Source organism: Scyliorhinus torazame, chromosome 2 (assembly GCF_047496885.1).
Source record: "Scyliorhinus torazame isolate Kashiwa2021f chromosome 2, sScyTor2.1, whole genome shotgun sequence".
Classification (NCBI taxonomy): Eukaryota; Metazoa; Chordata; class Chondrichthyes; order Carcharhiniformes; family Scyliorhinidae; genus Scyliorhinus; species Scyliorhinus torazame.
The window spans coordinates 272,826,784-272,851,934 of record NC_092708.1 but is presented as its reverse complement, the minus strand read 5'-3'; the positions used below and the strand labels follow the sequence as shown (position 1 = coordinate 272,851,934).

The 25,151-nt window shown below is 46.6% G+C and overlaps 1 protein-coding gene across 2 annotated transcripts in view; it reads right to left on the bottom strand.

Annotated features, from left to right (window-relative positions):
* The window catches only part of LOC140398664 (tau-tubulin kinase 2-like), a 370,126-nt gene that overhangs the window by 113,908 nt on the left and 231,067 nt on the right, over positions 1–25,151 (bottom strand). For both annotated transcript variants that reach the window (XM_072487597.1, XM_072487608.1), the window contains exons 7-8: positions 24,258–24,323; positions 6,499–6,591 (exon numbers count right to left, since the gene is read on the bottom strand). In XM_072487597.1, coding sequence (XP_072343698.1) covers positions 6,499–6,591; positions 24,258–24,323 — 159 coding nt within the window. The remainder of the gene's footprint in view (positions 1–6,498; positions 6,592–24,257; positions 24,324–25,151) is intronic.

Here is a 25,151-nt window from a genome sequence, read left to right as displayed (position 1 = left end):
GCTGGGTGGTTTATAGTGAGGGTGAGTGTCTTGGGTTACAGGAACATATAGACGGGATGGTCAAATGGGCAGAAAAGTGGCTGATAGAATTTAACCCTGAAAAGTGAGGTGATACACTTTGGAAGAAGTAATGTGACAAGGAAGTATTCAATGAATGGCGTGACAGTGGGAAGTTCCGAAGAACAAAGGGAGCATGGCTTGTTTGTCCACAGATCTCTGAAGGCAGAAGGGCGGTGAAAATAATAGGATGGTGAAAAGGGCAAATGGGACACTTGCCTTTATCAATCGAGGCAAAGATTATAAAAGCAGGGAGGTCATGGGGCTGGTTTAGCATAATGGGCTAAACAGCTGGCTTGTAATGCAGAACAATGCCAGTAGCGCGGGTTCAATTCCCATACCGGCCTCCTCGAACAGGCGGTATGTGGCGACTAGGGGCTTTTCACAGTAACTTCATTGAAGCCTACTTGTGACAATAAACTATTATTATTATTATTATGTTGGAATTGTACAGAACTTTGGTGAGGCCACAACAGGAGTAGTGTGTGCAATTCTGGTTGCCACATTACAGGAAGGATGTGATTGCATTGGATGGGGTGCAGAGGTGATTCACCAGGATGTTGTCTGGGATGGCACATTTCAGTTATGACGAGAGGTTGGATAGGCTTGGGTTGTTTTTGCCAGAGCAGATGAGGACTGAGGGGGGATCTGACAAGATTATGAGAGGCATGGACAGGGTGGATAGGGAGGAGCAGTTCCCCTTGGTTGGAGGGTCAGTTACGAGGGGACACAAGTTCAAGGTCAGGAGCAGGAGGTTTAGGGTGGATTTGAGGAAAATTCTTTTTACCCAGTGGGTGGTGACAGTCTGGAATGCACTGCCTGGGAGGATGGTAGAGGCGGGTGGCCTCACATCCTTTAAAAGGTACCTGGCTGAACACTTGGCATGTCATAACATTCAAGGCTATGGGCCATGTGCTGGCAAATGGGATTAGGTATGTAGATCAGGTGTTTTTCATGCGTCTGTGCAGACTCTATGGGCTGAAAGGCCTCTTCTGTGCCGTATTATGCTGTGATTCAGTGAAGGCCAGAATTGAACTAGTGTCCCTGGTGCTGTGAGGCAGCAGTGTTAACCACTGTGCCACCTCTAAAAGCAGCCAAATAGAGCTGGAAAACCTCCTCTCACTACATTGAGTGGTAATTCTGTGGTTTGTCCACTTAGCTCAACCTTGACTGTGATGTAAACTCTCAGTGGTACTACCTCTTCAGTATAGGTTCTCAAGATCACATCTGCTGGTTTTACAAGCAGTAGGTTAAGTTTCCTTCTCAGGAATAAGGGAGACAGCAGCCCCTTTATCGATCTCCATTTTAATAGGTTGCCCATTAAACTTTGGCACTACCCAAAAACAGTGTAACTTATTCTGGACTGATAGCACGTTCAACTTTAATTCTTCATTGGAATGAATTATTTTAGTTTCATTGTGGTTGTTATTCTTCCACATTATGAATTTTCTTAGTTGAATTTGTTTTATTTCTTCCTCTGAATGAGTTATGTCTTCTTTTGAATGTTCTTCTCTGAAGAAATTATTTTTCCAGGAAGCTCTTGCTGTGTGGCCTGTGAATGGTGTTTTTTGCACAGTGATGACACGCCTGTTGCTGGGTAGACATCTTCTGGGGGAAGCAAATTTATGGATCCTCATACTCACTCCGAGCTGAGAAGCCGGCTTAGCCGCAGCGCCATTTAAACAGCAATATCAAATGCAGTCTTCAGGCGTGCATTATGTTCTAATAATAACTTTCTTTGAATGGCCTCATTTTTCAAACCACACACTAAACGATCCCTAAATGAATCATTTAACGAATTGCCAATTGCACAAAACTCTGCAAGTTGTATGAGCATTGCAACGAACTGCGCAATAGTTTCCCCATCTGATTTATTTGATAAATTCGGAGTCCACTGTCTCCGCTCCTGTTCGCCTTGGCAATAGAACCGCTTGCTGTAGTGCTGAGGTCCTCTGCTAAGTGGAGGGTGATAAATCAGGGAGAGGTGGAGCATCGGCTTTCCTTTTATGTGGATACCTACTTCTCTATATTACGGAGGAGAGCCCAACTGCAGATGCTACCTTTTTGCTTTGCCAAGACCAGCTTTCATTATGTGGAGGTCTGGGTGGCCCACAATTGGGCCTCGCTTCCTAAATTAAATGATACTAGTCTGGTTGATAGTGTCTCCCCAAGTCCTTTCATGTCAAAGTCAATGAATGTCCTCCTTTATTCGGGTGGGTAGGACTTCAAAGATCAGTGGGGCTTTGCTCCAAAGGGACAGACAGTAAAGGGGCTTACCCAATTAATTGTATTACTATTAGGCAGCCAATATTCAGAAGATATTATTGTGGTTGAGTGATCCTGGATATATATGGGGACAAATGGAAGCGAGCTCCTTACGGTTTCTAGCCTAGGTGCAATAGTAACCACATTGATTGCCTTTCTCCCAGTAATATTTTCCCTGAATCCAGTGGTGGCGTCCACTATGAGAATCTGCAAGCAATTCAGCCAGCATTTTAAGCTCTGTTCCACACCTTTACTAGCCCCCCCATCTGCAATAACCATCATTATCTGCCAGCAGGTTGGACTTGATGGGCACGGTTGCCAGTTTTAAGGAGCTGACAGACAAATTTCAACTACTTGGTTCCAGTCTTTCTGATTCACGATTTTTCACACAAGACTTTTCATTCATTTCCTTTGACACCACCCTCTTCCCTGTTCAAAAGGATTTAGTCTTTGTCAGGGACTGTGGGGAGACTATTCGGGCACATATGGCCATGTCCTCTCAGCTGAGTCAGCTCCGTTGAGTGAGGAGAGGGCAAAATGGGAGGGCGAGTTGGGTCCCATTCTGGATAATGAGATATGAAGTAAGGCCCTTCATAGGGTTAACTGCACATCTTCATGTGCTTGGCCAAGTGTGACCCAATTCAAGGTGGTGCAAAGGGTACATCTGACCAAGGCGAGGATAAGTGGATTTTTCTCTGGGGAGGAGGACAAGTGTGAGCATTGCTCTTCGGGGCTGGCTAACCAGGCGCCTATGTTCTGGTCTTGTCCCAAGTTGGTAAGCTTTTGGGTCTCTTTCTTCAATACCAATACCCCCTCCACCCCGGGACAATTACCTGCCCTCAATCTTTTCAGCAAGAACTGTCAACGGGACATTGGCCGTCTTAATTTTTCTGCCCCCTCACCAATTCCCACCTCTCTCCTTCCGAACTTTCCGCTCTTCACTCCATCAGGTCCAACCCCGACTTTGTCATCAAACCTGCCGACAAAGAGGGTGTTGTTGTCGTCTGGCATACTGACCTCTACCTCGCAGAGGCTGAATGCGAACTCTCAGATACTTCCTCCTACCTCCCCCTGGACCATGAGCAGACCAGTGAACATCAAGCCATTATCTCCAACACTGTTAGCGACCTCATTTCCTCCAGATGCCTTCCCCTACGGCTTCCAACTACAGTCTCCCAACCCCGGACAGCCCACTTTTACCTACTTCCCAAAATACACAAAAAGGACTGTCCCGGCAGGCCCATTGTGTCAGCATGCTCCTGCCCCACCACATTTATCTCCTCTTATCTTGACTCCATCCTCATTCCTCTTGTCCATTCCCTCCCCACCTACATCCAGGATTCCTCTGATGCCCTGCGTCATATTGACAACTGCCAACTGCCTCCTATTCACCATGGATGTGCAATCTCTCTGCACCTCTACCCCACACCAGGATGGCCCAAGAGCTCTCTGCTTCTTTCTCGAAAAGAGACCTGGACAATTCCCATCCACCACTACAATTACCATCCACCACCACTCTCCTCTGCCTGGCTTAACTTGTTCTATTTATCAACAACTTCTCCTTTAACTCATCCCATTTTCTCCAAATCAAAGGTGTAGCAAAGGGTACCTGCATGGGTCCTAGCTACGCTTGCCTTTTTATGGGGTATGTGGAACATTCCTTGTTCCAGGCCTTATTGGGGCCCCCTCCCACAACTCCTTTACCGGTACATTAATGTCTATTTTGGTGCCGCTTCGTGCTCTCATCCGGACCTGGAAAAATTAATCAACTTTGTTTCTAGTTTCCACCCCTCCATCACTTTCACCAGGTCCATCTCAGACACTTTCCTTTCCTTCCTTGACCTTTGTCTCCATTTACAGCAATAGACTATCTACTAATATCCATTACAAGCTCACTGACTCCAAGCTATCTGGACTACAACTCATCGCACCCTACAACTTTGTAAGGACTCCATCCCTTTCTCAGCTCCTTCACCTCTGTCGCATTTGTTCCGATGATGCCACTTTCCGAAATGGTGCTTCAAAAATGTGTTCCTTCTTCCTCAACCGTGATTTCCCACCTACAGTTGTTCTCAGGGCCCTCAACAATGTGCAGTCCATCTCCCGCACCACTACCCCAGCCCCCTCCCCTCCTTCCCAGAACAAGGATAGAGTCCCCCTTGTTCTCACATTTCACCCCACCAGTCTCCGTATGCAAAACATAATCCTCCGCCATTTTCACCAACTCCAGCGTGATGCCACCATCAAACGCATCTCTTTACTCCCTCTGTCAGCATTCTGCAGAGACCGTTCCCTCCGAGTTAATCTAGTCCACTCCTCCCCCATACCCAACACCTCTCCCATCACCCATGGCACCTTCCCATGACCTCTTCCATACTTAACATACCAGGTTAAGCAGCGTTTCACTTGCACCTCTTTCAATTTGGTCTATTGCATTCCCAAAGGTAGAGGAGTCTAGAACTAGAGGGCATAGGTTTAAGGTGAGAGGAGAGAGATACAAAAGAGACCAGAGAGGAAATTTCTTCAAACAGAAGGTAGTGAGCATCTGGAACGGGCTGTCTGAGGCAGTGGTAGAGGCGGGTACAATTTTGTCCTTTAAAAAGCAGTTAGACAGTTACATGGGCAGGGTGGATATAGAGGGATATGGGCCAAATGCAGGCAAGTGATGGGAACTGGGCGCCATGGACCAGCTGGGCTGATGAGCCTGTTTCCATGCTGTAAACATCTATGACTCTATTTGTTGCACCCAATGTGATCTGCTCTATATCGGAGAGACCAAACGCAGACTGGGTGATCACTTGCTGAGCACCTTCGGTCTGTGCGCATTCAGGACCCTGACCTTCCCGTTGCTTGGCATTTTAACACAAGACCCTTCTCCCATGCCCACATGTCTGTCCTTGGCCTGCTGCAATGTTCCAGTGAACCTCAACGCAAACAACATCTCATCTTCCGGTTAGGCACGCTACAGCCTTCTGGTCTCAACATCGAATTCAACAACTTCAGATGATTAGCTCTACCCCCCCACGACCCCATTGTTTTCATCCCATTTCATTTTAACTGTCATTTACCATTTCTTTCTTTCTCGTCTTTCTTTCTATATATATTCCTCCCCCCCACCTTATCCCCTTTTCCTTACCCTTTCTCCCCTTTGCTTCCCCCCCACTCTACATCTGTCACAGTTTACCCTCTGATGTTAGTTTCTCTGCTGTTGGGCCTTTCACACCTTTTATTCTCTCTGGGGACTGCCATTAGCACTCTTTCCCTTGGTTTCTGGGCTATTAGCACCCCGGTTCCCTGGGTTTCTGTGGCTGTGATTCATCTTTCATTCTCACTCCACAGTATAAATATTTCCCACTTTCTATGTCTTTTAGTTTTGACAAAGGGTCATCTGGACTCGAAACAACAGCTCTTTTCTCCCCCTACAGCCAGACCTGCTGAGATTTTACAGCATTTTCTCTTTGGTAAGATTTATACAACGGTGACAACAGAAAAAACAGGTTTCGGTAAGACTGTATATTTTTTGCGCATGAAAGATACAGTGTAGTCAACCTTAATAATGCCATTAACATTTATACTGATACTTGCTAAATACCATCATATCTCATCCACATAGGCATTTGACTCTTATTTTAAAACAAAGGCAAAACCCATTGTGTTTCGTAGCTAAGTTAAGTAAAACCCATTATTTTCCAATGGTTCAACTCATTTATGCGATATCTGACTGATCTATGCGGACCGGAAAGGGCAAGGTTTAATCCCCAGTCTGTGCTCAGTTAGCTAATTTAGCCAGGTAGCACTACGGATGCTATAACAGGCTGCAGTTTATAATTTATCCAAGTGCACAGAATTACTTGAGAATTAAGAATGGATTGTGCATACGAATACCAGTAGGTGCTGTTAATTCTGGACCTTTAACTTCAACCACAGTCTCATGAATGTTTAATCACACTTTATTAATACAGATAGCTTCTAATGATGAAAGACATTGTGAAGACATATACGCCCTGCAGTCAAGATATCAGACAAACCACAAAGGACCCCATTCCCAATAAGCCCAAACTTCCATTCCAGTTGCTGTGTAGGTAATTAACTGAATGGAAGTCTTTGTAATTTTTCAGCAGTACATTGAATTCTGCCTTTGTTTATTCTGCTTCAGTTTATTGTTTTTATAAATACCTTGTCCTTTATCTTCCTCCATGGTAGCTGCCCAACGACAAACTCCACCAACATGTAAAATAAGGACCAAAGGTCATCGTGTCGGCCCATTTCCTGTTTTTAAAATAAATCCGTAAGCATGAGGAACACCACATACTATCACAATGTCGTGAGATCCTTTTATATAATGGTCTCAGACCAATCAGCAATGAAATCTATTTTTAAAAGTTACTTTTTTTACTGGATATTACATTGAGATCTATAATGTGTTTATAAAACAGACATTCTGACAAAGACTTCCTCATCTTAAAAAAACAAATTAAAAGTAGCCTTCGATACATTAATTGTGCTGTGATTTCTTTTCTTTAAAAGGAGTTATTAACTACTGTCAAAATAGTTATGGCGCAATGGCAATTCTTCCAACTGCAAACATTGAAGAGAAAATGTTGGCTAGTCCTGTCAGTTTGGGGCAGCACGGAGCCGCAGTGAGTAGCACTGCTGCCTCATGGCGCTGAGGTCCCAGGTTCGATCCCGGCTCTGGGTCACTGTCCGTGTGCACATTCTCCCAGTGTTTACATGGATTTCACCCCACAACCCAAAGATGTGCAGGCTAGGTGGATTGACCATGCTAAAATTGTCCCTTAATTGGAAAAATGAATTGGGTACTCTAAATTTATAATAATAAAAAATAAAAAAAATAAAAAAAAGTCCTGTCAGTTTGGAGAGTTGCAGCTGTACATTTTAGTCTCCCACAGCATCTTGAACCAGTTGCCATGGAAGCCAGAACATATGTGTGTAGTTCGCCGGGCTTCCCAAGCACCTCCCGCACCTGTCCTCCACTCCGAAGAACCTGCTCAGTCTTGCTCCCGTCATGTGTGCTCTGTGTAGAACCTTGAATTGTATCAGGCTAAGACTGGCACACGAGGAAGAGGAATTTACCCTACTTAGGGCATCAGCCCACAGCCCCTCCTCAATCTCTTCCCCCAGCTCTTCTTCCCATTTTCCTTTCAGCTCCTCTACCAGCGCCTCCCCCTCGTCTCCTTATATATTTCGGACACTTTGCCCTCCCCGACCCATACCCCCGAAATCACTCTATCCTGGATCCCGTGTGTCGGGAGCAGCGGAAATTCCCTCACCTGTTGCCTCGTAAACGCCCTCACTTGCACATATCTAAAGATATTCCCCGGGGGCAACCCATACTTTTCCTCCAGCGCTCCCAGGCTCGCAAACTCCCCATCAATAAACAAGTCTCTCAATCTCCTAATTCCTGCCCGATGCCAGCTTTGGAACCCTCCGTCCATCCTTCCTGGGACAAACCTATGGTTATTCCTGATCGGGGACCACACCGAGGCACCCGTCACCCCCGTGTCGCCTACATTGCCCCCAGATCCTTAAGGTTGCCACCGCCACTGGGTTTGTGGTATACCTTTTCGGGGAAAACGGTAGCGGCGCCGTCACCAGCGCCTTTAGGCTCGTTCCTTTACAGGACGCCATCTCCCTCTCCCTCCCTCATCCACTTGCAAACCATCGCCACATTGGCGGCCCAGTAGTAGTCGTCCAAATTCAGCAACGCCAGTCCCCCTCTGTCCCTGCTGCGCTGCAGGAACCCCCTCCTTACCCTCGGGGTCTTCCCTGCCGACACGAAACTCATAACACTCCTGTCTATTTTCTTGAAAAAGGACTTAAGTGATCAAAATGGGGAGACATTGAAACACAAAAAGAAACCTTGGGAGGACCATCATTTTTACCGCCTGCACTCTGCCCGCCAGTGAAAGCGGCAGCATATCCCACCTCTTGAAATCCTCCTCCATCTGCTCCACCAGCCACGTCAGATTGAGTTTGTGTAGAGTTCCCCAGCTCCTGGCTACCTGAATCCCCAAATATCGGAAGCTCCTTTCCACTCTCCTTAACGGCAGGGCGTCTATCCCTCTTCCCTGATCCCCGGGGTGTATTACGAAAAGGTCACTCTTCCCCATATTTAGCCTATATCCCGAAAAATCTCCAAACTCCCTCAATATCTGCATAACCTCTGTCATCCTCTCTACAGGATCCGCCACATACAGCAGTAGGTCATCTGCGTAGAGTGACACTCGATGTTCCTCTCCCCCTCTAACCACCCTCCTCCATTTCCTAGAGTCTCTCAACGCTATGGCCAGTGGTTCAATTGCCAACGCGAACAGTAATGGGGACAGGGGGCACCCCTGCTTTGTTCCCCTATGTAACCGAAAATACTCCGATCTCTGCCGATTTGTGACTACACTTTCCACTGGGGCCCCATATAGGAGTTTGACCCAACAGACAAACCCATCCCCGAACCCAAACCTCCTCAACACCTCCCATAGATACTCCCACTCTACCCTATCGAATGCCTTCTCTGCATTCATCGCTACCACCATCTCTGCCTCCCCCTCCGCTGGGGGCATCATTATCACCCCCAACAGCCGTCGTACGTTGGCATTCAGTTGTCTCCCCTTTACAAACCCTGTCTGGTCTTCATGCACCACCCCCGGGACACAATCCTCGACGCCAGCACTTTTGCCAGCAACTTGGCGTCTACATTCAGGAGCGAGATAGGCCTATATGACCCGCATTGCAGCGGATCTTTATCCCGCTTCAGGATTAGTGATATCGTCGCCTCCGACATTGCCGGGGGTAGAGTCCCCCCTTCTCTGGCCTCGTTAAAGGTTCTCGCCAGCAGCGGGGCCAACAAGTCCACATATCTCCTGTAAAATTCCACCGGGAACCCGTCTGGTCCCGGGGCCTTCCCTGCCTGCATGTTCCCCAGCCCTTTAGTCACCTCATCCACCTCAATTGGCGCCCCCAGACCTGCCACCTCCTGCTCCTCCACCCTCGAGAACCTTAGTTGGTCCAGAAACTGTTGCATCCCTTCTTTTCCCTCCGGGGGTTGGGACCTATATAGCCTCTCATAAAAGGTCTTAAACACCTCATTTACCTTCCCTGCTCTCCGCTCCGTAGTTCCCGTTTCATCCCTGACTCCCCCAATTTCCCTCGCCGCTATCCTCTTACGAAGCTGGTGGGCCAGCAGCCGGCTCGCCTTTTCCCCATATTCGTATCTCATCCCCTGTGCCTTCCTCCACTGTGCCTCTGCCTTCCCTGTGGTCAGCAGGTCAAACTCCGTCTGAAGTCTTCGCCTCTCTCTATATAGTCCTTCGTCCGGGGCCTCCGCATATCTTTTATCCACACTCAAAATCTCCCCCACTAATCTCTCCCTTTCTTTGCCCTCTTTTTTCTCCTTGTAAGCCCTAATGGAGATCAACTCTCCCCTAACCACCGCCTTCAGCGCTTCCCATACTACCCCCACCTGGATCTCACCGTCATCATTGGCCTCCAGGTACCTCTCAATACATCCACGGACCCTTCCACAGACCCCCTCATCCGCCAATAGTCCCACATCCAGTCGCCAGAGTGGGCGCTGTTCCCTCTCCTCTCCTAGTTCCAGATCCACCCAGTGCGGGGCATGGTCTGAAACGGCTATGGCTGAATACGCCGTTCCTGCCACCTTCGAAATCAGTGCCCTGCTCAAAACAAAGAAATCTATCCGGGAGTATACCTTATGGACATGGGAGAAAAAGGAGAACTCTTTGGCCAACGGCCTGGCAAATCTCCATGGATCCATTCCCCCCATTTGCTCCATGAACCTCCTGAGCACCTTGGCCGCTGCCGGCCTTCTTCCGGTCCTGGATCTAGACCGATCTAACCCTGGATCCAGCACAGTATTGAAATCCACCCCCATTACCAGGCTTCCCACCTCCAGGTCCGGGATGCGTCCCAGCATCCGCTTCAAAAATCCTGCGTCGTCCCAGTTCGGGGCATATACATTTACCAGCACGACCTCCTTTCCCTGCAATCTACCACCACATATCTACCCCCGTTGTCCACCACTATATTCCTAGCCTCGAACGGCACCCGTTTCCCTACCAATATCGCCACCCCTCTGTTTTTCGCGTCCAATCCTGAGTGGAACACCTGTCCCACCCATTCTTTCCTTAACCTAACCTGATCCGCCACCTTCAGGTGCGTCTCCTGAAGCATGCCTTCAGTCCTTTTAAGTGCGCGAACACTCGGGCCCTCTTAATCGGCCCATTTAGGCCTCTCACATTCCACATGATCAGCCGGATTGGGGGGCACCCGCCGCCCCCGCCGATTAGCCATCCCCTATTCTAGGCCAGTCCCCCGTCCAGGTCCCGCGCACCCACCCGTCCCCCAGGCGGCACCCTCCCGTCCCGAACACCTCTTCCCCTGCCAGCTCCCACTCGCTCCCAGCAGCAGCAACCCAGTTGACCCCCCCCCCCCGCTAGATCCCCATCTAGCATGGTTACTCCCCCCATGATGCTTCCGAAAGTCAGCTGACTCCAACTGACCCCCCCCCCCCCCCCCCCCCCCGCTAGATCCCCATCTAGCACGGTTACTTCCCCCATGATGCTTCCGAAAGTCAGCTGACTCCAACTGACCCCCCCCCCCCCCCGCTAGATCCCCATCTAGCATGGTTACTTCCCCCATGATGCTTCCGAAAGTCAGCTGACTCCAACTGACCCCCCCCCCCCCCCGCTAGATCCCCATCTAGCATGGTTACTTCCCCCATGATGCTTCCGAAAGTCAGCTGACTCCAACTGACCCCCCCCCCCTCCCCCCCCGGTGTGTGGAACTCTCATCCTTCTTGCGCCTATCTTCCCGTCATCCTCTCCCTAGTGCGGGATAAACCCGCGCCTTCCTGGATCGGCCCCGCCCCCCCATGGCGCAGCTCCCCCATTCCCCATCCCCCCCCCCCCCCCCCCCCCCCCAGTCCCTTTTTCCACCGGCGCCCACATTTCTCAGTGTCCCCCCGTCAAGAGGAGAAAAAACCCGGTCTATCGTCTCGATACTGTGAACCTCCCATTCCCAAATTTACATTTCTATACATCGACATCGTCGTCTCCCCACAGCATCAGTCCCTCAGTTCTGGTCCAGTTTCTCTTCTTGGATGAAGGTCCATGCCTCATCCGACGTTTCAAAGTAGTATTGTTTGCCTTGGTGCGTGACCCACAATCGCGCCAGCTGCAGCATCCCAAATTTCATTTTCTTCTTGTGAAGCACCGCCTTGGCCCGATTAAAGCTCGCCCTCCTTCTCGCCACCTCCGCACTCCAGTCCTGATACACTCGTATCACTGCATTCTCCCACCTGCTACTCCGTACCTTCTTGGCCCAGCTCAAAACAGCCTCTCTGTCGGTGAAGCGGTGAAATCTCACCACTATCGCCCTTGGTGGTTCTCCAGCCTTTGGTCTCCTCACAAGGACCCGGTAAGCCCCTTCCACCTCCAGGGGGCCCGAGGGAGCCTCAGCTCCCATTAGCGAATGGAGCATCGTGCTCACATAAACCCCAACGTCAGCTCCCTCCACTCCCTCGGGGAGACCCAGAATCTGGAGGTTCTTTCTCCTCGAGCTGTTCTCCAGGACTTCGAGCCTTTCGATACACCTCTTATGTAGCGCCACGTGCGTCTCCATTTTTACCGCTAGGCCCAGAATCTCATCCTCGTTTTCAACCCACGGAGCTCTATCGCCTGGGCCTTTTGCGTTTCCTTTAGCCCTTCGATTGCCAGTAACATCGGCGCCAGCACCTCCTTCTTTAATTCCTCCACACACCGTCGGAGGAATTCCTGCTGGTCCGGGCCCCATGTCATCTGGGCTCCATCCGTCGCCATCTTGCTTTTTCCTTCTCTTCTCTGCCGCTGCTCCAAAGGATCCGTCGCAATCTGGCCACTACCGCCGATCCTTTCCATACACACCTTCGTCACCCCACACTGGGTTTGGTCCCCAAAAAATTTCCGTTGGGTCTCCCGAAAAGAGCCCAAAAGTCCGTTAGAACGGGAGCTGCCGAAACGTGTGGCTTAGCACTGCATCGCCGCAACCGGAAGCCTCATTTCTAATTTTATGTATTTACAAAGTTGTAGTGGTTATAAAGATAAAATTAGTTGATAACCAGCAAGCACGATCATTTTTACCTTCAGTTACTTCAGTATTTTAACCACTTTGTCCAATTTGCAGTACAACGGAATCTTAACCTTGGTGCATTTTTACTCATACAATAACACCTTTCACATAGCATACTTTATGTAATAAAACATTGCAAGGCACTTTATTGGAGTATTGTAAAATAAAATATGACACTGAGTCACGTAAGGAGACATTAGATCAAATGACCAAAGGCTCGGTCAGAGAAGTAGGTTTTAAGCTATGCCTTAAGAAGGAAAGAGAGGTAGAGAGGCTGAGAGGTGTCGGCAGGTTATTCCAGAGTATAGGGCTAAGGCAATTGAAGAATGGCCACCAATGGTGGAATGATTAAAATCAAGGATGCTCAAAAGATCAAAATTCGAGAAGTATAATGGTTAAAAAGCTGTTGCAAGTGCAACAGCAGATGGAGGATAATAGGCTATCCATAAACATGTAAGAATTTTCCCTCAGGTCTGATAAATAATGGGTTATTAATGACATTGAGGCTATGGTCTGAAGGGTTATTAAAAATGATTGGCATACTTCTTATGCCTTCACGAGTGAAAGATGTCAACGTTTGAAAATCCTAAAGTATTAAGTCAATGTTATGAGACACAATGATGTGATGCAAGCTGTTCATGCTGTATCAACATTGGATCATTCAACAAACTCAAACATTTTATGCAAGAAATTGATATTATTATATTTTATATTTGTAGCAGTAATGTTATTAAAAGCCCTGGTTTAAAATACATACAGGCAGTATGTCTGCTAACGCTGTAATTAAAGAGTCATAAAAGGTGTGATAATCATTCATTCCAACCACTTACCTGATTACAGATAAAGGGCTAATGAAACATTGTTTATATTTTGGGTGGTTCTCTGGATTGTAGGCAAGTTATGAGGGATTGTATTTAGTCCTAACTAAACAAGTCATGGAACTTAGTGGGATACAGGTGATGTAATTAATGGGAGGAGCCAGGTCTGACTGTAGTTTTACAGTCTATTAAAATATTTTAAGTTGAACAGCAGTTTACCATAGGATTCGAGTCTGACAAAGAAATAAGTGCACTGGATCTGCTCTTGAAAAGGTCTCTCTCGAAAACTATCTACACAGATAAGCAAGTGACCTGTTTTGTTAACTTTATTTATAAGTGGCATTTGAACTCTACTGGGTTGCTTAATTGGAATTAGTAGGAAGTATAGATAGTAAGTTCAAGTGTTTCCTTTTATTTAAGAACTGTTTAACTGATAATTGTAATGCTATTTATTTGATGTTAATGTGGTTAATTCTGTGTTTAAACTAACGTTTGTTTGAACAGAGTCATCACTCTTGGTATGAAGTATCCTTTCCTCTCAGTTTTACAAACAGAAAAAATGTTCAGGGTTCTCACCCAGTATCCTAAAAGAAGTTGGGGTCTGGTCCAGTATCCTAACACTTTATATACAAGTAGGTTTAAGGGCTCACTGAGTAAATGTATGAATGTATGGTAATGAGCTATACCAACCAGAGAGGTCATGGGCAGGTGGAGTTTCCGACTGTTCTCGCCAGCGGGATCTTCCGGTCCCACCGAAGGCAAACCCCACCATTGGCTTCCCGGTGGTGAGGGGTGAATTCAATGGAAAATCCCATTGACAATAGTGGGACCAGGATATCCCACCGCCAGCCAACAGCAGGCCACAGATAAATACCCTACGGGTGGCACGGAAAATCCACCCTCATATGTTTGAACACTGGTCCCAATCAGTAGAGGGCACTACAATCGTCTTCAGGGAAAGAACTATCAGCCAAGAGTTCTACTCCTGATCTGGTAAGTCCTGCTATTAATACACTTGTAATGGTTATTTTCTGCAATGATTTCTTTGCATTGAATAACTTAATAGCGGCTGCCTTGATTGATACACGATTGTATAGATACTTGGGCATAGTTCTGCGGATGTGCAGGAACTTGTCTATTCCCTTTAGGAGAGGAAGCACATGAACAGAAGAAAACAGAAAACAGAAAACGTGTGGACTAAAGGCAGTGTTCTATTTCTTCACAAGAAAAAAAAACATTCGTAAGGGCTAGAAGACTGGGAACAGACGAAGCCCTTGAGGAATATAAAGAAAGTAGGAAGGAACTTCAGTAATGAGTCAGGAGGGCTAAAAGGGGCCATGAAAAGTCATTGACAAACAGGATTAAGGAGAATCCCAAGGCTCTTTATACATATTTAAAGAGCAAGAAGATAGCCAGGGAAAGGATTGGTCCACTCAAGGACAGAGAAGGGAATCTATTTGTGGAGCCAGAGGAAATGGGCGAGGTACGAAATGAATACTTTGCATCAGTATTCACAAAAGAGAAAGATTTGATGGATGATGCGTCTAGGGGGGGATGTGTAAAGAGTCTGGGCCATGTCGATATCAAAAATGAGGTGGTGTTGGGCATCTTGAAAAACATTACTGTAGATCAGTCCCCAGGTCTGATGGGGTCTACCCCAGAATACTGAGGGAGGCTAAGGAGGAAATTGCTGGGGCCTTGACAGAAATCTTTGCATCCTCATTGATTACAGATGAGGTCCAAGAAGACTGGAGAATAGTCAATGTTGTTCCTTTGTTTAAGAAGGGTAGCAAGGATAATCCAGAAAATTACAGGCCGGTGCACCTTCAGTCAGTGGTAGGAAAATTATTGAAGAGGATTCTTCGGTACAGGGTTTCCTCCCATTTGGAAACAAATGGACTTATTAGCGAGAGGCAGCATGGTTTTGTGAAGGGGAGGTCGTGCCTCACTAACATGATCGGGTTTTTTGAGGAAGTGGCGAAGATGATTGACGAAGTAAGGGCAGTGGATGTTGTTGACGTGGACTTCGGTAAAGCTTTTGACAAGGTAATGCATTTTGGAAAGTCTAATACAGGTGGGAAGTACACAGTAAATGGCAGAACTCTTAGGAGTATTGACAGGCAGAGAGATCTGGGCATACAGGTCCACAGATCACTGAAAGTGGCAATACAGGTGGATAAGGTAGTCAAGAAGGCATATGGCATGCTTGGCTTCATCGGTCGGGGAATGAAGTATAAAAATTGTCAAGTCATGCTGCAGGTGCACAGAACAATAGTTAGGCCACACTTGGAATATTGTGTACATTTCTGGTCGCCACGTTACCAGAGGATGTAGAGGCTTTGGAGAGGGTACAGAGAGATTTACAAGGATGTTGGCTGGTCTGGAGGGTATTAGCTATGAGGATAGGTTGGATAAATTAGGATTGTTTTCACTGGAACAACGGAGGTTGAGAGGCGATCTGATAGAAGTTTACAAAATTATGAGTGGCATGGACAGAGTGGATAGATAGTCAGAAGTTTTTTCCCAGGGTGGAAAAGTTAATTACTAACAGACATAGGTTTAAGGTCCGAGGAGCGAAGTTTAGAGGAGATGCGCGAAGCAAGTTTTTTTTTTTACATTGAGGATGGTGAGAGCTTGGAACTTGCTGCCAGGGGAGGTGGTGGAAGCAGGGACGATAGCGACATTTAAGAGGCATCTTGACAAATACATTTATAGGATGGGAATAGAGGGATACGGACCCCGAAAGTGTAGAAGGTTTTAGTTTAGCCAGGCACCATGATCGCAGCAGGCTTGGAAGGCCGAAGGGCCTGTTCCTGTGCTGTACTGTTCTTTGTTCTTTGACAGTCGCTTTGATGATGGTAGTAAGCTTTATTTTTTTAAAGTATGACTGTAGCTTCATTTTAGATTGTAAAAGAAACTGTTAACATATTTCAGGCAAAAAAACACTACACCTAACAAATATTCTGTTTATCTATTAACACACACAATCTGAAATGCTAAATTTTCAGGAGAGCATAAAAGAGCCACCTGGAGATGTTGTGCACAAATCTTCAAAAGTGGCTGCACAGGTTAGCAAAACAGTTAATAAAGCATGTGGAGTTCAGAGTTTCACAAATAGAGGCAGACAGTACAACAATAAGGAAGTAATGCTAAACCTGCAGAAAATGAGTTTGGCTCCAGCTGGAGTACTGGGCACTATATTTTAGGAAGTACGTGACGGCTTTAGAGAATGTACAGAAGTGACACACCAGAATGGTTCCAGGGTTGAGGCTTAATCATTAATTGATTGGAGATGCTGATGTTGTTCTTTGTCGAGCAGAGGTGGCTGAAAGGAGGTTTGATCGAGGTGTTGAAAACATGAACAGTTAAGATAGTTTAACAATGAACCTGTTTCTAATGGTTGAAGGGTCGACAACGAGTGGGCAAATATTTAAAGTGATTGGAAAAAGAAACAAAGATGCCACAAGAAAAAGTTCTTTTAAAAAACCACAAGTGATTTGGATTTTGAATGCACAGCCTGTTGGCGTGGTGAACACAGATTCAGTAGCATTTTTTAATAGTTAAGTCGATAAGGCTTGAAAGAGGAAAGGATCACAGGGATATGAGGAAAGAGTGGAGCAGTGGAACTAACTAGATTGCTCTCTGAAAGAGATAGATTCAATAGGTCAAAAAGCCTCCTGTGCTTTCTTATGATTTACCTGTATACATTTCTTAATTAAATGTCCTGTAAATTCACAATTCCCATTAATGATTACATTTTGCAATCAGTGTAATGGGCAAAATGGATTTGTCAACTATACTCTTGAAAGAACCTTCATTATTAAACCATGGTACATTTTTGATTAAGTTCCAAAATCCTTGTCGTAGCCTTCTTATCAGTATAAACATTGCCATGTAAGCTGAAGTGAATAAAGCATGTGTGAGAAATCAAACGCACTCAATCTTTGATCGGATAAGAAAAGTCTGAAGTTGCATTTGGGACAAACAAACAAAATATCATGAATGGTACTACACTGCTCTTCTTCTCCCTGGGAATTCATAGGTTGTGAAGCACATGCAGGAACACCAGGTTATGGATGGTAGGGAGGGGGGTAGCAGAAAGTAAACAAAGGTTGACAACGAAATTTATCTTTCAAATTACTAGGATAAACCGTGCATATATTCCAGTCATGAACACATAAGGCCTATACATAACTCAACATAGTGTTGAGTTATTCTACTTGCATCTTGTGAGGTGCAAAATTGAAGAAAATTAATTCTATTTTGGCACTGGCTGTATTTCATTCTGCACTATAGTAATAGGATTCAGGTCTAATATTTCCAAATCCGCAACAAGTATTCATAACTCTGGGAGATTTTGTGAATCGTCTTAAAAAATATCATTAGCAGAATTTAAGTAAAAAATTATGGACATATTCCTGTCAATCAATTGAGCTAATAACTTGTTAAGGAGCACATTTAAATTCCTGGTTTCCGGCCTCTTGGCACAATGCATTTTACACATCAATAAATAATTATTGGCATCAGCAAATAGTCTTAACAGTTACTGCCAGAAACAGGAAGAGCTTCCCATATCAGCTGCATCTAAAATGCTTGGATTTTAAAATATTGAATTATCTAACATGAACCAACTGGATAGAATTTTAGAATAGAAATGAAATTAATTATTAAAACAGTTTGCTAACATTACTGAAGATTTTTATAGTGCAGGAGGAGCTAGGGGAATAGCACACCCCTTATTTGAATACACTAAGCATGAGGAACCTACAGAGTATAAAAAATGATTTCAGTAGTCCACATATGAACGTAGTTGTACGTTAAGCAAAATGCAATTTGATTTCCAAGTATCTACTCTTCTTTGTCCTAGGTGATACCCACCATGCCATTGAAAAACAATTTAGTCTACAAGAGACACACCTAAAGGTTACAGACCAGACGAGATTGAGGAAGGGGTGGGTTAGCCAAGTGTTCCACTCAGGACTGGACTCAAAAGATCAGGGGGGTAGCGATCTTGATCAGCAAACGAGTGGCATTCGAGGCAGGGAGAATCGTGTCAGACAAGGGGGGTAGATACATAATGGTGAGTGGGAAGCTGGAGGGGGTGCGAGTGGCACTCGTGAACATCTATGCTCAAATTGGGGCGACGTGGAATTTATGAGGCGGGTGTTAGGTAAGATCCCAGACTTAGAGTCACACAACCTGATCATGGGAGGACTTCAACACAGTCATTGATCCGGAATTGGACCGGTCAATATCCAGGACAGGGAGGAGGTCTGCTGCGGCAAAGGAATTGAAGGGTTTTATGGAACAGATGGGGGGAGTGGACCCATGGAGGTTTGCACGGCCGAGGACGAAGGAGTTTTCCTTTTTTTATGTCCACAAGATATACTCTTGCATCGACTTTTTTGTTCTGAGCAGGGCGCTAATACCGAAGGTGGTGGATACTGAGTATTCGGCAATTGCAGTGTCGGATCATGCCCCGCACTGGATGGATCTACGGGTTAGTGTGGAGAGAGGGCAACGCCCGCTGTGGAGACTGGATGTGGGGTTGCTAGCAGACGAAGCGATCTGTGGGCGGGTTAACAAGTCCATCCAGAACTACCTGGAAACAAATGATACGAGGAAGGTCTCTGCAGCAAAGGTCTGGGAGGCTTTGAGGGCAGTAGTCAGAGGGGAATTAATCTCGATACGGGCCCACAGAGAAAAGGTGGAACAGGCTGAGAGGGAGAGATTAGTGGAGGAGATACTCCAGGTGGACAGGAGATACTCGGAGGCGGTTACAGGTGGAGTTTGGGCTGTTGACTACAGGGAAAGCAGTGGAACAGATGAGGAAGGCAAGGGGTGCGATCTAGGAGTACGGGAAAAAGGCAAGCAGAATGTTGGTGCATCAGCTCAGGAACAGAGAGGTGGCCAGGGAGATAGGTAAAGTAAAGAGTAGAAGCGACAATACTGTCCTGGACCCAGCGGGGGTGAACGAGGTGTTTAAGGACTTTTATAGTAAATTATATGAGTCGGAATCCCCGGCTGGGGTGGCGGGTATGAGGCAATTTCTGGATCAGTTCAGGTTCCCGAGGATGGAAGAGGACCTGGTGGAGGGGCTGGGAGCCCCAATTGAGATTGAGGAAATAATCAAGGGGCTGGAAGACATGCAGTCAGGCAAGGCCCCGGGGCCTGATGGCTACCCAGTGGAATTCTATAAGAAGTATTCAGAGATATTGAGCCCACTGCTGGTGAGGACATTTAATGAAGCAAGAGAGAAGGGAGTCTTCCCCCCAACAATGTCGCAGGCCTCGATTTTATTGATCCTGAAACAGGAGAAGGATCCAGAGCAATGCAGGTCATACAAGCATATTTCACTACTGAATGTGGACGCCAAACTGCTGGCTAAGATACTGGCCACAAAGATAGAGGACTGTGTCATGGGGCTTATAGGGGAAGACCAAACGGTATTTGTTAAGGGCAGGCAACTCAAGGCCAATGTTTGAAGGCTTCTAAATGTTATTATGATGCCCTCAGAAGGAGAGGAGGCGGAGGTTTGTAGTAGCGATGGATGCGGAGAAGGCTTTTGATCGGGTGGAGTGGAATTACCTGTGGGAAGGTTTGGGTTTGGTGAGGGCTTTATTGACTGGGTGCGGTTGCTCTATCAGGCACCAGTAGCGAGTGTGCGTACGAACCGGCTGAGGTCGGGGTATTTTGACCTACACCGAGGGACGAGGCAAGGGTGCCCCCTCTCCCCGTTACTGTTTGTTCTGGCCATAGAGTCATTGGCCATGGCGTTAATAGCCTCTAGGAACTGGAAAGGGCTGGTTCGAGGGAGGGGGGGGGGGGCTGGGGGGGGAGGGAGTGGGGGGGGTGGAGCACTGGGTCTCGCTCTACGCAGATGACCTGCTCTTGTATATTTCAGCCCCGTTGGAGGGGATGGGGGAAGTAATGCGAATCTTGGGGGAATTTGGCAATTCTTTGGGGTATAAATTGAACATGGGGAAAAGCTAGATGTTTGCGAACCAGGCAAGAGGACAGGAGAAGAGACTGGGAGAGCTGCCGCTCAGAATGGTAGGGAAGAGCTTTCGATATCTGGGAATCCAGGAGGCCCGGAAATGGGAGGTACTACAGAAGTTAAACCTATCCCGGTTGGTAGAACAAATGGAAGGGGACTTTAAGAGATGGGACATGCTCCCGCTATCACTGGCGGGGAGGGTACAGACCGTGAAAATGACAGTCCTCCCCAGATTTTGGTTTGTCTTTCAGTGCCTTCCCAACTTCATCCCCAAGGCCTTTTTCAAGTGGGTGAATAAGATTATTTTGGGCTGTGTGGGGGCGAGTAAAACCCCACGAGTGAAGAAAGTGTTGCTGGAGCGCAGTCGGGGGGAGGGTGGGTTGGCGCTGCCGAACTTCTGCAATTACTACTGGGTGGCTAATATAGCCATGATTAGGAAGTGTGTAGTGGGGGAGGGGTCGGCATGGGAGAGGATGGAGGCGGCATCATGTAAAGACACCAGTCTGGGAGCATTGGTAACCTCTGCCGTTCTCGCCGGCCCGATACTCCACAAGTCCGGTGATAGTGGCGGTTCTGAGGATCTGGGGGCAATGGAGGAGATATAAGAGAGTGGAGGGAGCATCGATTTGGACCCCGATTTATAATAATTATCGGCTAGATGGCGGGTTCCGGAGTTGGCAGAGGGCAGGAATTGGAAGGATGGGGGATCTATTCATAGACGGGAGCTTTCCCAGCTTGAAAGCTTTGGAGGATAAATTTAAATTTAAATTTAAACCCTGCCCTAAGCAGGGTTAATGCATCCTCATCATGCGCCAGGCTTAGCCTGATACAATTTAAGGTAGTCCACCGGGCACACATGACAGCAGCTAGGGTGAGTAAGTTCTTCGGGGTTGAGAATAGGTGTGCGAGGTGCGCGGGAAGCCCATCAAATCATGTCCACATGTTTTGGGCATGCCCGAAGCTTAGAGGATTTTGGCAGGATTTTGCTAAGGCAATGTCCACGGTACTAAAAACACGGGTGGTGCCGAGTCCGGAGGTAGCGATCTTTGGAGTGTCAGAAGATCCGGGAGTTCAGGGGGCGAAGGAGACCGACGTCTTGGCCTTTGCCTCCCTGGTAGACCGGAGATGGATCTTGTTGATGTGGAGGGACTCGAAGCCCCCGAGTGTAGAGACCTGGGTTAGTGACATGGCTGGGTTTCTCAGTCTCGAGAAAATAAAGTTTGCGTTAAGGGGGTCAATGTTAGGGTCCTCCCGGCGGTAGCAGCCGTTCGTCGACTTTCTCGGGGAAAATTAAAATGTCAGCAGATGCAGTATTCCAAAGGGGGGGGCGGATTGTTGTTGTATAGTTGAGGTGCGTGAAGATTGGGCTGGTGGGGGGGGGGGGGGGGGGGGGGGGGGGGAGAAATGTTTATTTTACCATGTTGATGTCATTGTTTATGTTACTGTTATAAAAATTTTCAAATACCTCAATAAAATATTATTAAAAAAAGAAAAATAATTTAGTGGGAGAGCTTCCATCTTCTGACAGCACTGCTGTCCTGTTGATTTGTTAAAAACATTCATCTGCTCATGTGAAACCAATGTTTGTTGAACGCTGGATAAAGGAAGGCCACAGAATGGCTGTGCATCCTTTGAGAAATTTTATTTTAATGTCATGGAAAGCAGTAAGACCACTGCTCATGGTGTAGCCAAACAACCTCCATCATCAACATCTTGGGTGGGGGTAGGGGGTGCAGGGGAGCAGTCAGCAATCTTCAGATGCTTAAATGAATCAGCCATATCAAGGCTGTGGCTACAACAGCAGAACAGAGACCAATGCGACTGTGATTAATGGCTCAACTACAAATCCCTTGAACCCTCACGGTAAGTGACATGGCTCAACATGGTGTTGAATTGATGTAAATTCAAGGTGATTCAGGAATATCCGTTCTGAAAGAAAACCTGCTGTCCTTAACCTGACTGACCTATATATATGATTCCAGTCCCATGCCAACGTGGTTTACTCTTAACTGCCCTCAGGAAAGCCTTGCCAATGACACCCACAATCCAAGAAGGAATAAAGCTAGTCAGGAATATAATGCAATAATTACCGCTCTCCTGGATGGCACACTCAATAAACCCCACACCATCCAGAGCAGGGTATCTGTGTGATCAGCAGTAATGAATTACATTTATTTGCACCTTTCATGTAGTAATATTTTTAACACAGCACTCTATGGGGCTGACTCTAAACTACCCTTTGAATTGACCTGGTAAACCACATAGCAGTTTGATACAACTAGAGAAAAGTCAAAGAAGAATAAAACTAGACAGACCACCAGGAATTGACCTAGGCACCAGAAACAATAACGGCACACCCTGTTCAGTCAATTCTGCAAAGTCTTCCTCATTGACATCTGAGGACTTGTGCCAAAATTGAGAGGGCTCACATACTCACAGCCAGTGTCTCCTCTATCACTATCCCTGGGTCTGCCATGACCCACTGTCAGAGTAGACCTGCCAAAGGTGCACGGTGGTATACAGTTGGGAAAGAATTGTCCTGGGAGTCCTCAACATTGAATCCACTAAATCTCATGGTGTCAGGTCACACATGGCCATGGAAACCTCCTACTGATCACCACTTATGGTTCTCCCTCAAAATTAGTGCTCCTGCATGTTGAACATCCCTTGGAAGAAGCACTGAATGGACCCTGGGTTGGAGACTTCAACGTCCATCACCAAGAGTGGCTACGCAGCGCTACTAACACAGCTGAATGAGGCCTATAAGACATATCTGCTATACTGGGCCTGTGGCATGTGGTGAAAGAAGCAAGAGGGGAAACCTACTTGAACTCACTTTCACTAATGTGCCTGTTGAAAATGTCAATATTGGTAGGCGTGGCCACCACAAAGTCCTTGTGGAGATAAAGTGCCATCTTCACACTGTTCACATCATGTTCTGATGAGAGCTTTGGCTCCAGAACACATTACAGCCTTGATCCAAACATGGATAAAACATTTGCATTTCAGAGGTGAAGTGAGATTGACATAGGGTGTGGTCCAGGCAGGCTGCACCCCACATCTCGTTTGCAGCCCCGCCCCACCACATCTGGTCAGCAGTCCTTCTCCTCCCTACCCCCAAATTGGTCAGCTCCACTGCCCTCCTTCCCCAAGCCCCCAGCAAAGTGTTCCTTACTTTTACCCCCAGAGTTGGCCACCCCGATTGGGATAGATGGTATTGAACAGGGAAAGCTGCCACTAGCTGTGGTTTCACAACCGAGAGGGAGTTAGACGGTGGCGCGGTGGTTAACACTGCTACCTCACAGCACTAGGGATCAATTCCATTCCAGCCTTGGGTGACTGTCCGTGTGGAGTTTGCACATTCTCCCAGTGTCTGCGTGGCTTTCCTCCCACAGTCCAAAGATGTGCAGGTTAGGAGGATTGGCTATGCTAAATTGCCCCTTAGTGTCGAGGAATGTGCAGGTTAGGTTATGGGTAGGGGGGGGGGCCTCGGGAGGGGGCTCTCTCAGAGGGTTGGTGCAGACTCAATGGGCGGAATGACCTCCTTCTGCACTGTAGCAATTCTGTGGTTCTACCTCATTGCACTTTCCTGGTATGACAATTTGAAATGTTTATATTGTTTCTCTTAGATATTTTATGGTTAAGTATATTTTTGCAAGGGGCAGCACGGTGGCGCAGTGAGTTAGCACTGCTGCCTCACGGCACCGAGGTCCCAGATTCGATCCCGGCTCTGGGTCACTGTCCGTGTGGAGTTTGCACATTCTCTGTGTCTGCGTGAGTTTCGCCCCCACAACCCAAAGATTTTCAGGGTAGGTGGATTGGCCACACTAAATTGCCCCTTAATTGGAAAAATTGAATTGGGCACTCTAAATTTTTTTTTTAAAGTATATTTTTGCAAATTTAAAAAAATCCGTACTTCACCATGATGTTGTTGAGTTAATGTTCTGCATTGATTTTAATAAGATACTTTTACATACCCGGTTTTTATGTGCATTGATTGATGCATAGCGCACTGTGCCTCTGAACCCTGCTACCACTCGAGGCTGAAAAAAAATTAGGAAAAATAGAATCAGTCCGTTACTAAGAGGAAAAATAAAACAAACATATGCAGTGCTTCATCAAACTTTGGAGCACAGCTAATCCGCCACTGAACTAAACAGTTATCCTGCAACAAAAAAGAAAAACAAAAGGAACAAGGTTTACTTTGTCAGCCTACAAATATTATGACACTTAATTACTTGTTTCTGAATTAATCCAAACCAAAGTAAAGTGTTTATTTACAAGGTGTGACTTGTTTAATCAGTAACCCCAGTCCAATTTCTGTAAATTAGTTTTATGGATCAAGTACAACCAAAAGTCTCTTAAGGGTGTCCAACGTCTGATTGTCCCATGAATCTCAACCTTGCTAAAAGAAAAGACAGCTTGCTGAGGTTCTCTGTGGTGAACTATTTGCAATGACATAATCCGGCATGCACTCAAACTTTCTATCAATGTGTGGAAAACTGATCTTATTTTTGCAACACTGACCAATGGAATTTAAAACACCAACTTGAATAGCACTTTTTGTGCAGTAAATTATCCCATGCTGCTTCACAGAGGGTTGCCAAACCAAAATTGAAACTGAGCAACATGAGGAGATATTAGGACAGAAGACCAAAAGCTTGGTTAAAGGAATAGGTTTTAAGGAGTGCCTTAGAGGAGAAAAGAGAGATAGAATGACAAAGGTTTACGGCGGAATTCCAGATCTTAGGGCTTTAGCAGCTGATGGCACAGCCACCAATGATGGACTGATTAAAATTGGGGACACTCAAGATGCCAGAATTGAAAACACAGATCTCAGTGGGAGGGTTGAAAGAGATTAGAGATTAGGA